Consider the following 12,815-nt stretch of genomic DNA (forward strand, 5'->3'; position numbering starts at 1 on the left):
TCAAAGTTACGGACCGCAGCTCTGATTGGTTGTTTCTTACCGGGAGCGGTATATTTCTGCCAATGGCAATAGGACCACTGGGAGGAGCCAGAGGAGCTTGATTTTTTCACAGATTATCTGTCTCATATTCTACTGTCAGGACACAATGACAGATTTAACAAATATGTAAAAAATATATTTTTACAAAAGTTACCTACTGCAGCTTTAAATTGCTGAGATAAATGGGAATGCTAACAGTTAGCTTTCCTATGATACTGTAGACGTCCTTGCTTGTAATGCTACAGGAGTTCATGAATATTACTGTGTGCATGTATAGTATGTTTACACATGTGCTTACTTACCATAGTCTTTCGGCACAACGACGGAGTACAGGCAAGTCCTGCCGCTGCTGTAGTTTCCAGGAAAACCAGGGGAGAGCACCACCCCCTCCAACCCCGAATACTGACCACCGCATAGAGCTGAGCAACAGAGACAGCCACAGAAAGAAGGCATTAGAGACTAGTATTCTGTCCTGCATATCTCCTCTCTGCCATTCCCTCTGCATCTTAAATTACAAAGTATTCCTCAAGGTTACACTGCAAAGTTGAGCCTTTGCTTATTTCCAAGGGAACGGCAGCAGATGTGACAGACACTAGGTTTTTGACATTGTAAGAGCATTTATGGTTACAGAAAAAAAACTTGACCAAAAATTTGTGCCATGCTTTTACCTATACAAACGGGTTTTGGTTTGTTCCAGCCGGGCTTGCCATCTCCCCCCATGATGCACGTGAGACTGGCGTCTCCCTCCAGCGTATAGCCGTTGTCACAGTAATAGGTGACAGTTGCCTCCAGCTTCAACTCAGTACCAACACGAGTACCATTATGCACAAGGCCTGGCTCAAAGCATGACTCTCTGGGATTTTCTGTTGAGGAAAAGAAGGATAAATAAGAAAAGGCAGGAAGATATAATGATTCATAGTTATTTCTGTAAAACAGATAATCCAGTGTGCAGAGGTTTTAAATCTAAGACATGCCAGTCATATACTAAATAAAAAATCTGTAAAAACTTTTAATGACTTTTTAGTCTTCTCGTATACAGTGGGTATAGGAAAGAATCACCCCCTTTAAAAAAAAAAATGTTTTGCAGTCTGAAATGAAGACGGACACAGTTATTTATTTATCCAGCTGTATTTACTCAGTGCAACTTGTGCAATCCCATACACCCCCCTCTGCTATATTTTCACAATTCATTTATCAGCTTTGGCAAAAAATATAATTATGAACCCTGCTTGTGCAGGTTTTGAAGAACCAACAGCTGTAGATACTATGAAAGGTCAGTACTGGAGAGGATTTGTTGAAATGTTTCTCAAAATAATCCCAACTGAGACTCTCATGAGCTAAAAATAGAAGAAAAAAGACAGAGGAGGCTCTTTGTGTGAATAAGTGCCCTTCAAAAGTCTTCAAATGAGCGCACGTAGATACTTTCACCAATTCACAATCCAGAAATATGCCACAGCAACCTACATGCCTCGTGGAGCACGAACGGCCCGACCCAGTACATATTAAAAGAGACACTGAGCTAGATCAGGTCTGCTGACTACACAAAACAGTCTGGCACCCAGCACGACATGTGTACGGTGCACACCGGATACTTTGGGCAAAATTAGAAATCAATCATTCTTACTACACATATGCATCACACAGCAAAAAAAAATGTTGCATGCATTTCCTGTAGTGTTCATTCTGATGTCGTGCCCTTGATGGCCCAATAGCATACTGAAACCGGCTGCAATCTGTTTGCTGTAGCTGATGCTCCAGACAATCCATAACACAGTTCATCATCCTGTTACAGGCTCCTTACCGTTCTAACAAGACGAGTGCGAGACGGGCAGTAATTAAGATTGGACCACAGCCAGCCTTAAGGTCTAGCTCAGGTGTCCATTGATCAGGTTGTGTATGAGTGTGTGTTATTGCATTTAGGCATGGTAAATGTTTGTGCAGGCAGGGAATGCTCTGGACGAGTAATGGAGTGTGTATGTGTGTGTGGTGATTATTTAACTGTCGGTCAAGCATGCAGAGCGTTGGCCCACATATTGCACCTCGGAGGCCAATCAGACTCGGTTGGGAGTCTGTGAGAAGCTGATAGGTCTGTAAAGAGGTTGACAGCACCTGAAGCTCGTTCCAAAAGCAGCGGCACACACAGATGAGCCAACGTGACCCCAAGCCAGACCGGCTAAACTAACGCTTCTGTCAGGGTTAAGCTGAAACAAACACACTTTTTGTATGTTCACGATTTGCTTCCACATTATTAGTTTATACTAATTCATTGTGAGGAGACTGGGGTCTGGAACTGGAGCTTTTGAAGTGCCACACACTGTGTCCATCTGCTGCACCAGATTGAGAGAATACTGTTCCTCATTCACCAAGCCCAGCAGAGGGTGATCTATAGAGCATGTTCTCTCTCTTTCTCTCTGACTCTGTCCACTGCATGCCAGCGACGGCCATCAGTAGGTAGTTTTCTATTGTGGTTCATTGTAAGTTCATTGACAGAAACTGTAAAAAGCATGCTAACAAACATGGAGTGTAAAAGCATCAATGCGGTAGCTGCTGTTGTTGTTCTGAATCATTTGGCTTACTGGATGCCATGAGACCAGTGTTAATTTCACTATATTTACAAAATTAACTAATGAATTAAACATGCTTCTTTTCCTTACTTTTTACAAAAATAGGTTAAACTGTCATATATGAATTATTATAGAAAACAGTATCAGTGCCTCAGTAAAACAAAGGCAAAACAAAGGCATTTTATATAGATTTCTGATGGTCCACTGAGACAAGGATCATAGAAGAATTGTGACAGTTTTGTCGGCATCTCTGTTTATTACTTCCTTGTCAAAGGTAAATTTTACCCTGTTTCGAACTCTTGGCGAGTGCTGATAATAAACTAATAAGCCAAAGTGTCATCAAACAAAATGAGGTCAGCAGGGCGCATACAGAGAGAGCAAACTCGTATTTGTTCTCATTTGTGCCGAGCCTTTAGTGTGACAGCAAAACATTGATCAAATGCCAGCTTTAGTGAGCGCATTCTGGCTTTTCATTTTCATAATTCATCTCTAGACGACTGCGAGGAGTGCCACAGGTCGATAATTATATGCTACATGAAAGCGCTACGAGCAGGAGGGGGTGATCAAGGCAACAGTCAAAGTGCTGTTGCAGTACGGCGCACTACGGAAACGAAAGAACAAAAGGCAAAGACAAATGGAAAACTAAGGTGATTCTGATACCACTATTTAACCAAATTCTCATGCAATACAGGCACAGATTCCAAGTTCCTACAAAATGGGAAAACAAGCAACGTATTCCTCCCACCACAGAGGGGCAACATACCAGTGTACTGCAGGACAAATCCATTGCTGCTGAGTGAGGCGTCACTGCGGAAGGCCAGGAAGAGAGTGTTGGAGCTGCTCTCAATGCGCCCAGGGACGTCCGTGCCGTAAAAGCTGCCCAGCAGAGGGCTAAGAGAATCAGGCCCATCATAGACGTGCAGGAAGTCGTAGCTTGGCTCTAAACTAAAGCTAGTGGGAAGAAGTAAACATGTATGCTATTAATAAACAACCAGCGTTGTTATTGTTAACTAATACTATTAAACCACTGTCACAAATGGTTTCGCTTAATTGAAATAAATCTAAAATTATAAATATTAGAAAACTTGTATAACACAGTTTACTTCAATATGGTAATGTAACTCCAGGAAAATGGGAGACATTAGTTAAAAAAAAAAAAAAAAAAAACTCTTACTGATTAAAAGTGAGTGATATGATGTGATCTGGCGTTACTGTTACTGTCCAGTCACATTCTCTGCCATGAGGATAGGGCTCTGGGTATTCAGGGGACAGGATCAGCCCACTGGGACCAGTCAGATTGCCTCCACATGGAGCTGCAATATAAAAGGAAGGAAAAAGAAACAGTGGGAATTGAAATACTGAACATACTGCTTGCACTTTCCAAATGTAGGACATTAATGCTAGATCTTAGAACAGTGGTTCTCAACCAGTTTCCAAACTAAGCCTCAAAAAGGTATAGATCAATACAGTTTTAAAAAAGTCATAAAATACACATTTAATTAGAAATCGAGTAGAAATTACTTATCCTCAATCAGTAAAAATGGAAAAAAGTCATGGGACCTTCAAATATTATTGTTCACAAATAAAGGACCTTGAGTAAGCAAAACCCCCGCTGATCTAGAACAAAATTTTAATTTTGCTTTATTGAGATAAACACTTCCTTTTAACCATTAGCAAATCTGTAATGATCTAGTCCCAAAGATTATTAAGTAAATTAAGTATTGTGCTCAGCTCAGCAGTTGCAGGTTTTTAAAAGAAAACCTGGAACAGGCAAACATCTCCAGGGTTTTGTCTGCGGTTCAGGTTAACATTAACACAAACTCATACTGAGTTTAATTGAACAAGGCAACCTAATTATACTATAGTTAAGACCGGCTATTAACATAAAGTGGCTTTCATTTACAAAAGAAAACCAAATACTGCTGCCCCTAATGTCCACAAAAATCCTTTTATGGGAAGTAGTGTTGAAATCTTTATGATGTAGCTGATGTAAGAGAACAGATTCCTCATCTCGTAATAAATTATCCCCCTCATGTGGTCAATAATGTGGTGAAAGCTCTTTTTTTTATTCTTCCTGTGATTTTAAAACATATTTTGAATGTGATATATTTAAATTAAGTGTTGAGCTCATTATATAATTATATAATTGCTCTTTTGCTTGTGTGATACTGATTCATTTGATGTCTTTATGTGAGACTGATGGGAAATAGTTATTTCCTGTTAATGTGGGAGTCTTGTGATTAATTTGGCTGCTATGGGCAAATCGTTAAAGGACTAACAGTGCAGTAAATGGTGAAACTATTTGCGAAAAAAAAATAAAATAAATAAATGTATAAATATATATATATATGATAACAAATACTTGTTTGCACCAAGAAGCAGCACAAGAGCATTACTACGTGCTCAACATCTAAAATAACTGCAAGTGTATGGCATCATGCACAGCATCATGCACATTCAAGATAAAATGCATGCTCTCCCGTTAAAAATAAAGTGTAAAGATGGAGGGATCACTGTGGAAGTGTTGGTTGAGGAAGGGAGCATTTACATTTCTTAATTTGCCATGCTCTTACCAGAACAGGTGGGTGGATCTGGCTGCCAGAAGAAACGGTTGTTGATTTCGGTACAGGTGATTTTGGTAGCCCCCTGTAGGAGGTATCCGGGATCGCACTGGAACAGCACATGATCCCCTGGCTCTCTGCTGTCTCCTATGCGGGTGCCATTTGTTGGAATGCCAGGATCATTACAGGAAGTGGCAGTTGAAACTGTAGAAAGGAAAACATCCAGTCAGCAACCTTAACGTAATCAATGGATCCAATTGTCTCGGTATAGACCAATGGTTGTCATCCTTTTGACCCGAAGTCCTCCCACTGTCAAAGACAGCCACTATCCTTGGACTAAGAAATAGAAAGTCTGTTGTTTATGAGTAATCAATCTAAGTTAATTGCTGGTTTGTGGTACTGACCTATCATGCATTTCAAACATCCACAATAACTGCCGTACGCCTGTCTACTACCTGGATTGTTTTAAAAGTAAAATGTGAAGTTTTGGAACAGAAATATCATGGCATTGATGCATAATGGCATATTATTTCTTTTCTCATTTTATGTAAAACATTTAATGTCTTTTTTGAGTCTCTAAGGTATCCCTCAAGAAATCAGGACACTGTGGTTGGAGTGATGGATGATGGAGGTGGGAGGGAATGGTTACCCTGGTTACAAGCTGACAGCAGACAGAAGCACATAAACCTTGGTTTAACAGGTTTCAGTGTTATTGTCAGTGGAGAGGTTGCATCTGTAAGGTTGTGCTGTCGGAGGCTTTAGGAGATGCTCTAAAATGGTGCTTCTCTATTGTCATTCTGGAGCTCAAGCACTGTCTCCAGCTAGCAAAGTTTTTATTAAAAAAATTATGAGTTTCAGGATGGAGACAGAAGGAAACATCAAGTTGCAAATAAAAATTTCCCAAAAAAACACTGACTTACATGCTCGCTTGGGGGGTAATATGTTATATTCAGTAAAACACGGAAGCACATTTACTGAACACATTTCTAGATACAAACCAAAAATATCATACAACTTGCCTCAAGGCCTCATGTTACAGAATAATTTGCTCGGATGATTGGCTACTACTGGCTCATAGAACTGTCTGACCAATTGTTCAGATACTTAACACTTTGTCTACATGCTCAAAACGGCAAGAATTTTATTACATTTAATAAAATAGCCAGTCACACTTCAGTTTGGGGACCCACTATTAACTTACTATTAACTATGACTTTGCCCCTATAAAATCCAAATTTGCTGCACATTAATGAAAGTGAAAGTGACGTGTAGTCAAGTATGGTTTTCCATTCTTGGAATTTGTGTTCTGCACAAGACTCAGACTCGTGACCTTTGGGTTACAAGTCCGACTCTCTAACCATTAGGCCGAGACTGCCTCAATACAACAATAGCCCCAATATAATAATAGCTACTATGGTAGTTAAGTTTATGTATAGGGTAGGATTAAGGAACCTAAAATATGTTTCATGCAGAATAAGGCATTAATATGTGCTTTATAAGCTAGTTAGTATAAACTAGTTAACAGTGAGAATTAGTCTCTAAACTAAAGTGTTACCAAAGAGCCAAAGCGGATTGGAAAACAAGGCATGGAAAACCCATTTATCTACAATTTGTTGAAATATTTCGGTTTTCTCAAAAAATCTGTAACCTTGATGAAAATGCATGTACAACAACTCTGAGCAACCGCTTGCTTTACAGAGACCTTGGTTATAGAAGAGTTCTTCCAGTTTATATTCTGCACTGGCATTTAAATAAATAAATAAAGACATTCAAGCTTTGTACCAAATCAAATTTGATTCAATGCAAAAGAGCAAAATAAACAAAATTCACTTATATTTTGTGAGGAAATAAATGATACACCCCTTCGGCAATCAAACAATCAACGCTGATCACTGGTGAAAGTGTGGTGTGTTGAAGTGGATTGAGAGTGAATAGAGTGTGAGTAAAACACACACCCGAGAACTGCAGAGCGAAACCCTGCTTGCTGGTGAAGAAGTCGGTTGTGAACTGCAGACTGACGGAGTTGAAGGTGCTGTGGAGGTCTGGAGGAAGTGTAGAGCCACTCAGCTCTCTCAGGAGAACACCTCCGTCCTGAGGCCCATCCCAGATCCGCAAAACATCATGCACCTCTTCTGTGTGGAAGACCAGGAAATGCATCCTGTGGAGTTACACAAGCAAACATGATTAGATTTTTTTCAGTTATTGTGTTTAGATTAAAGACGTTAAGTCAGAAGGGAGGAAAGAAAAGAGAAAAAGCAATCGACACTATATATCACCAAGGGGAAAGAGAAGTTATTGGAATCACTGTGTTAATTTGTACATTTTCACAGGTTTTCACTAGTTATATAATAATAATTTTTTTAAGAGAGACATGGTCAATTTGGAGTTGTGAGACAGTAAATTAGCACTTGGATAGTTCTTAATATCAGGAGGATCTTAAAGAAAGAGACTAAGACAGAATAAATGAAATTTAGTAGACCGACATTCATTTTCATGCATTAAATATAAACGCAAATATTAATAAATGAGAGACAATCTCTTTTTAATCTATATGGTGGAAAAAGCAGCATTTACTGTAAGTCATTAAAAATAAAAAAAATAAATTCAATAAGGATTTTTAAAGTAATGGCATAAATGCGACATGCCACTTCCAATCTGAGAGAACTGTGCTTGTTTTCTGTCATCTAAATGCCAGAACCAGATTACTTTACTAATGCACAAGGTACTGAATACATAAATAACAAAATGTTCTCTACATATAATTATAACAGAAACAGTCTGGCTCTGTACATTGTCACTGCGGGTAATAAGGGGGCATTAGGAAAACCGATTTTTATTACCTCTTGAGAACAGTCTAGTGCATTATGTGATGCACACTAAGGAAAAATCTAGTAAGACTGCCACATCTTTTGAATTAGAAAGAAAAACTAATCAAAATGTCATGCTTATATAACAACAAAAGAGGAAAAACATACTTAAAATAGTGTTTGTGAATTTTTGAACCAAATCAATGACTTCAAATATGTAACTTGACAAACAAAGCTGAGCAGAATATGTTTAATAATTTTTAAAGAAATGAACAGCAATGGCTAGATTTGGGGATAAAAAACCCAGGTGTTTAGACCTCAATCTCATTATCCTAAAACCAAACACTTTTCAGAAGTAGATCACTTTCCTGACAGTGATCTTTAAAAATGGAGGTACATTTGTCCCAAATAATTTTCTAGGCATTTGTGTGAAGGGCAATCTTAGGGAACCTTCTTTGTTCAGTGATAAATTCAAGTTGTGCTTATGAATCACAATGAGCCGAGTAAAGCTCAAAATAGATTTTTACCACATAATCATGGTACCACTGTACCATACATTGCAAACTTAAAAATTAATTCGATCGTAACTGATCGTAACTCCTCCCACTACAAATAATAAGATATATAAGATCATCAGCACAGACACCGATTACCCTCCTCCATTCCCAACTCCTCCTATGCAGATACATGATCACTTAACTCGTTCGCTCATGGAGATATATCATCTATCCAGCTCATGTTGCTCAAATTGTTCAGTATTATCCACAGTACAGTGTTACTATAATTGGTATATATAACTGTGCATATTAAAATATCCGGCAATTGCTTAGGCTTTGGGGGTTCAAACTTCAGTAAGGTTTGCCTGTGGATAGCTCAGAATCTGAAGCCTGCCACCAAATATAAAGTTCAGGACCTCTACAATATTCTGACTCAAACTGAGTGTACCTGACTGAAATAAATAAGTTCCTATAAACCACTTTTTGCATGACTGGAACATTTTGTAAGAGTTAAATTATCAACAGTTAGCAATTTGAAAGGAAATTATGTAAATTATGTCAGGAGCCTGCTTTTAAGAAACCGAAGAAAAAGCCCTTAACCAAGGAGGCGGCAGAGAACTCTGTCACACATGCAAAAACACAAAAGCTCATTAACACAGACTATGCTTCATTAACACATAATCAAAAATGGGGTATTTAAAAAAATAAGTAAAATAAAATAAAATAAAAAAAAAAACACACAAGTAAGACATTAGCTGAAGTAAAAAAGCAATTCCATGAATTACCACCATTCTATGCTAAGTGAGCAATGAAAAGAGATCATGTGTAAAAGTTGACCCCATCACTCATGGTTCACCAACCTTTTACACATGGATGACTTCAGGGGAAGTATGCAAAAGACTGATGTCTCAAAAGTCAAGTTAGATACATATTTCTTAGAAAACAAACATGCACCACATGACTCCAGTTACAGTGGGTATAGGAAAGAATCCCCCTCCCCACCCTTAAAATATCTGCAAATGGAGACAGACACGGTTTCTATTTTATCTAGCTGTCTGTGCAGTTGTGGTTAGAGAGTCAGAAGTCAAAGGTTGTGGGTGGGGGGAGTGAATAACCAGCGCTCTCTTCCACCCTCAATACAACGACTGAGGTGAGACCCATGAGCAAGGCACCGAACACCCAACTGATCCCCAGGAGCTGCAGCACATGACTACCCACTGCCCCTTTAAAAGAGTGGCAAGATTCAGCGGTGACACAATGTGGCAGTGTCCTTCAGTGTGATAAATTTGAGTAAAGTAACATTTTAGGCAAATAAGGAGTAATGTGTGAAGCGAAGACCACTTAGAGTGAAAACAGTTGAGCTCAAAACAATTAAAATTACAAAACCAATTTTCCAATAAAAGATGATAAATGTTTCTGTGATTTGTTACATTTACTTACGCAATAGTAGATTCTGACTGTATTTCCTATTAACTGTCAATATACAATTAAATCAAAACTAGCAACCAACAATACAGGGATGTAGCAACATGTTAGCAACCTGTTATATAGGGCTTAAGGGAAAGACAGAGAGAGAGAGAGAGAGAGAGAAAGAGAGAGAGAGAGAGAGACACAAAGAGGCAGCGAGAGAGGCAGACATAACAAAGGAAGAGAAACATTATTCAATCCAGAAATTCTAAATGAGATTAATCAGCCTACAGCCAGAGTGCTATCACAAATCTGATAAAGAACCAAATTATTCCATCCCCCTCAACCCATTTGGCAAAGCAAAGTTTTACCACACATATATTGTCTCTTTCTGTGAAGAAATGAGCACTTCAGAAACCCCCTCAGACTCCATCATCCATCGCATCACTGCTGACAGGACGGATCTGTGTCATACTAATGATAAAGTGCTAATCTATGCAAGTGGCGTCTGGTTTCTCAAGGGGAAGCAGTCGCACAATGATGCATCTATTCCCCTTAATGTCAGCCAGCTTCCTTTTGGCCTGCAAGAATCTTAAGCAGGTGTTATGTGTAATTGCTGGTTACCAGATTATGTTTTTCAACCCATTTCAACCCATTTGAATGTTCACTTCTTCCAGACTCTCTTTTACATACACTTTATTAGCAGTGTTTGGAATAACGCTGTTTAAAAGAACGGCATTAGTTAACGGCGTTATTTTTTCAGTAACGGGGTAATCTAACTAATTACTTTTCCCGTCGTTATTACGCTGTTAACATTACTGGACGTTAAATGCGTTGCGTTACTATCCGAACGCACCCCTGGCTCACACAGCGAGTGAGGAGGTGGGTTATTAACGAGATTATGATTGGCTAAGGCAGAGTCATGTGTTTCATGGTAGCCAATCAGAGACAGTGTTTTTACACAGATGCCAGCACAGTACACGCGCCAGTGGCGCCAAACACACACACGCAACAGCTGAACAGAGATTCGCAGCCACAGCAGAGATGGCGAGTCAGGAGCAATCCGATGAAAAGTTGGCATTTTCAAGGTGGAGATTTAAGCACTACTTCAAATTCATTGTGGTCAAAGGCAAGAACGTGCATGTAATGTGTACATGTAATGTTTGACACACGCATCTACAAAGCTAGCGGCCAAAAACACTTTTCTTACAAAGATGATACTTGAAGTACAGGATAAAAATAATGGTGCAATAAATATCGAAAGTTATGTACAAACACCTGTCTGTACGAACAACTGACTTGTGAAAACTGAAAAAAAAAAAAAATGAAAAAAAAAAAAACGCAAATAGTTACTTTCCCTGGTAACGAGTTACTTTTATTATAGAGTAATTCAGTTACTAACTTAGTTACTTTTTTGAACAAGTAGTGAGTAACTATAACTAATTACTTTTTTAAAGTAACATTCCAAACAGTGTTTATTAGATGCACCAGTTCAACTGCTTGTTGACACAAATATATAATTATCCAGTCACATCAAATCAACTCAATGCATTTAGGCATGTGGTCACGGTCAAGACAATCTGCTGAAATCCAAACAGAGCATCAGAATGAGGAGGAAAGGTGATTTAAGTGACTTTGAACATGGCATGGTTCTTGGGGCCAGACAAGGTCTGAGTATTTCAGATACTGCTGATTTACTGGTATTTTCATGCACAGCCATCTCTAGGGTGTACAGAGTATAGTCCAATACAATCTTTTCCAAAGAGCCACAGTTTTGTGAGTGAAAATGTCTTGTTTATGCCAGAGGTCAGAGGAGTATGGGCAGACTGGTTTGAGTTGATAGACATATACAGAAGAGCATCTCTAAATGCACATCGAACCTTGAAGCAGATAGCTAAACTGGGTGCCTCTCCTGTCAGCTAAGAAGAGGAAACCAAGGCTACAGTTCACACCGGCTCTACAAATTTGGACAAGAGAAGATTGGAAAAATTGCATCATGAAGTCAATTAAAATGTCACAAGCACATACCAAAATAACTAACCTAAATATTTAAATTAAAAATTGTTAACATAAAAGCTAATTCAAAATATGAATAGTACTAACAGTATATAAATAATACTCAAAACAACACTGTCTTATTCTGCTCTAAAAAGGACAGACTTATCGGTGTACATTTTTGATGGTTCATTTTTAATGGTGCAAGATCTGTGCACAATTTCTTACTCTTCACATATTCTACCTTTAATTCTTTATCAAAATAAAATAGATTCTGTGTGGATTACTGTGTTTAAACTAGACTGAAACAGCATGGATACTGATATCTGTCTAAGTATGGTCAAAGATTGGCCATTGTGTGTATGTGATAACAATATCACAAATTCTCCACAAATGTGGCTTGTATGGGAGGGTTGCAAGAAAAAAGCCACATGCAATCATGAGCATTGCTAAAGCACACCTTGCAGGTTCTGAGGCAGATGAGACTAAAATATTATTATTTGGCCTCAACACCAAACGTTATGTCTGGTCAACATCGATTCACCATCCAAATAACAGCATTCTTCCAGTAAAGCATGGGAGGTGGTAATGACCTGTTATGGAGGTGTTTCTCTGCAGCAAGACCATTGAGGATTTTTAACCAAAGTATGTTGCAGACACCTCATGAAGACACTACAGAATCATACCAACTTGTGGAAAATGGGCATACGATGTCACCTTTAACATATGTGAAAGTGAGGGGTTTCATTTAACTCCACACTGGTTGTGATGCTTAGCTAACTAACCTATTTAAAGGCTTTGAGGCACTAATATAGAATGGAGAACGAAGGTCTTGTCTGAACAAACATCATACTAGTATAGCTAATCCCTACACCGCCACCGTTAACTAATCCTCATGTTCATTTTTTATTTACTGAAATGTGTTTTCTACTCTTTCGTCTATCC

At 38.6% G+C, this 12,815-nt stretch overlaps 1 protein-coding gene across 1 annotated transcript in view; it reads right to left on the reverse strand.

Moving 5' to 3' along the window:
- LOC113091748 (CUB and sushi domain-containing protein 2-like) overlaps positions 1-12,815 on the reverse strand; it is a 269,603-nt gene that overhangs the window by 70,379 nt on the left and 186,409 nt on the right. Inside the window, exons 26-31 of the mRNA XM_026257372.1 lie at positions 7,120-7,322; positions 5,177-5,368; positions 3,778-3,916; positions 3,367-3,554; positions 708-902; positions 342-458 (exon numbers count right to left, since the gene is read on the reverse strand). Of these exons, the coding sequence (XP_026113157.1) occupies positions 342-458; positions 708-902; positions 3,367-3,554; positions 3,778-3,916; positions 5,177-5,368; positions 7,120-7,322 (1,034 nt within the window). The remainder of the gene's footprint in view (positions 1-341; positions 459-707; positions 903-3,366; positions 3,555-3,777; positions 3,917-5,176; positions 5,369-7,119; positions 7,323-12,815) is intronic.

The sequence above is a fragment of the Carassius auratus genome, unplaced genomic scaffold (genome assembly GCF_003368295.1).
Source record: "Carassius auratus strain Wakin unplaced genomic scaffold, ASM336829v1 scaf_tig00214282, whole genome shotgun sequence".
Lineage (NCBI taxonomy): Eukaryota > Metazoa > Chordata > Actinopteri > Cypriniformes > Cyprinidae > Carassius > Carassius auratus.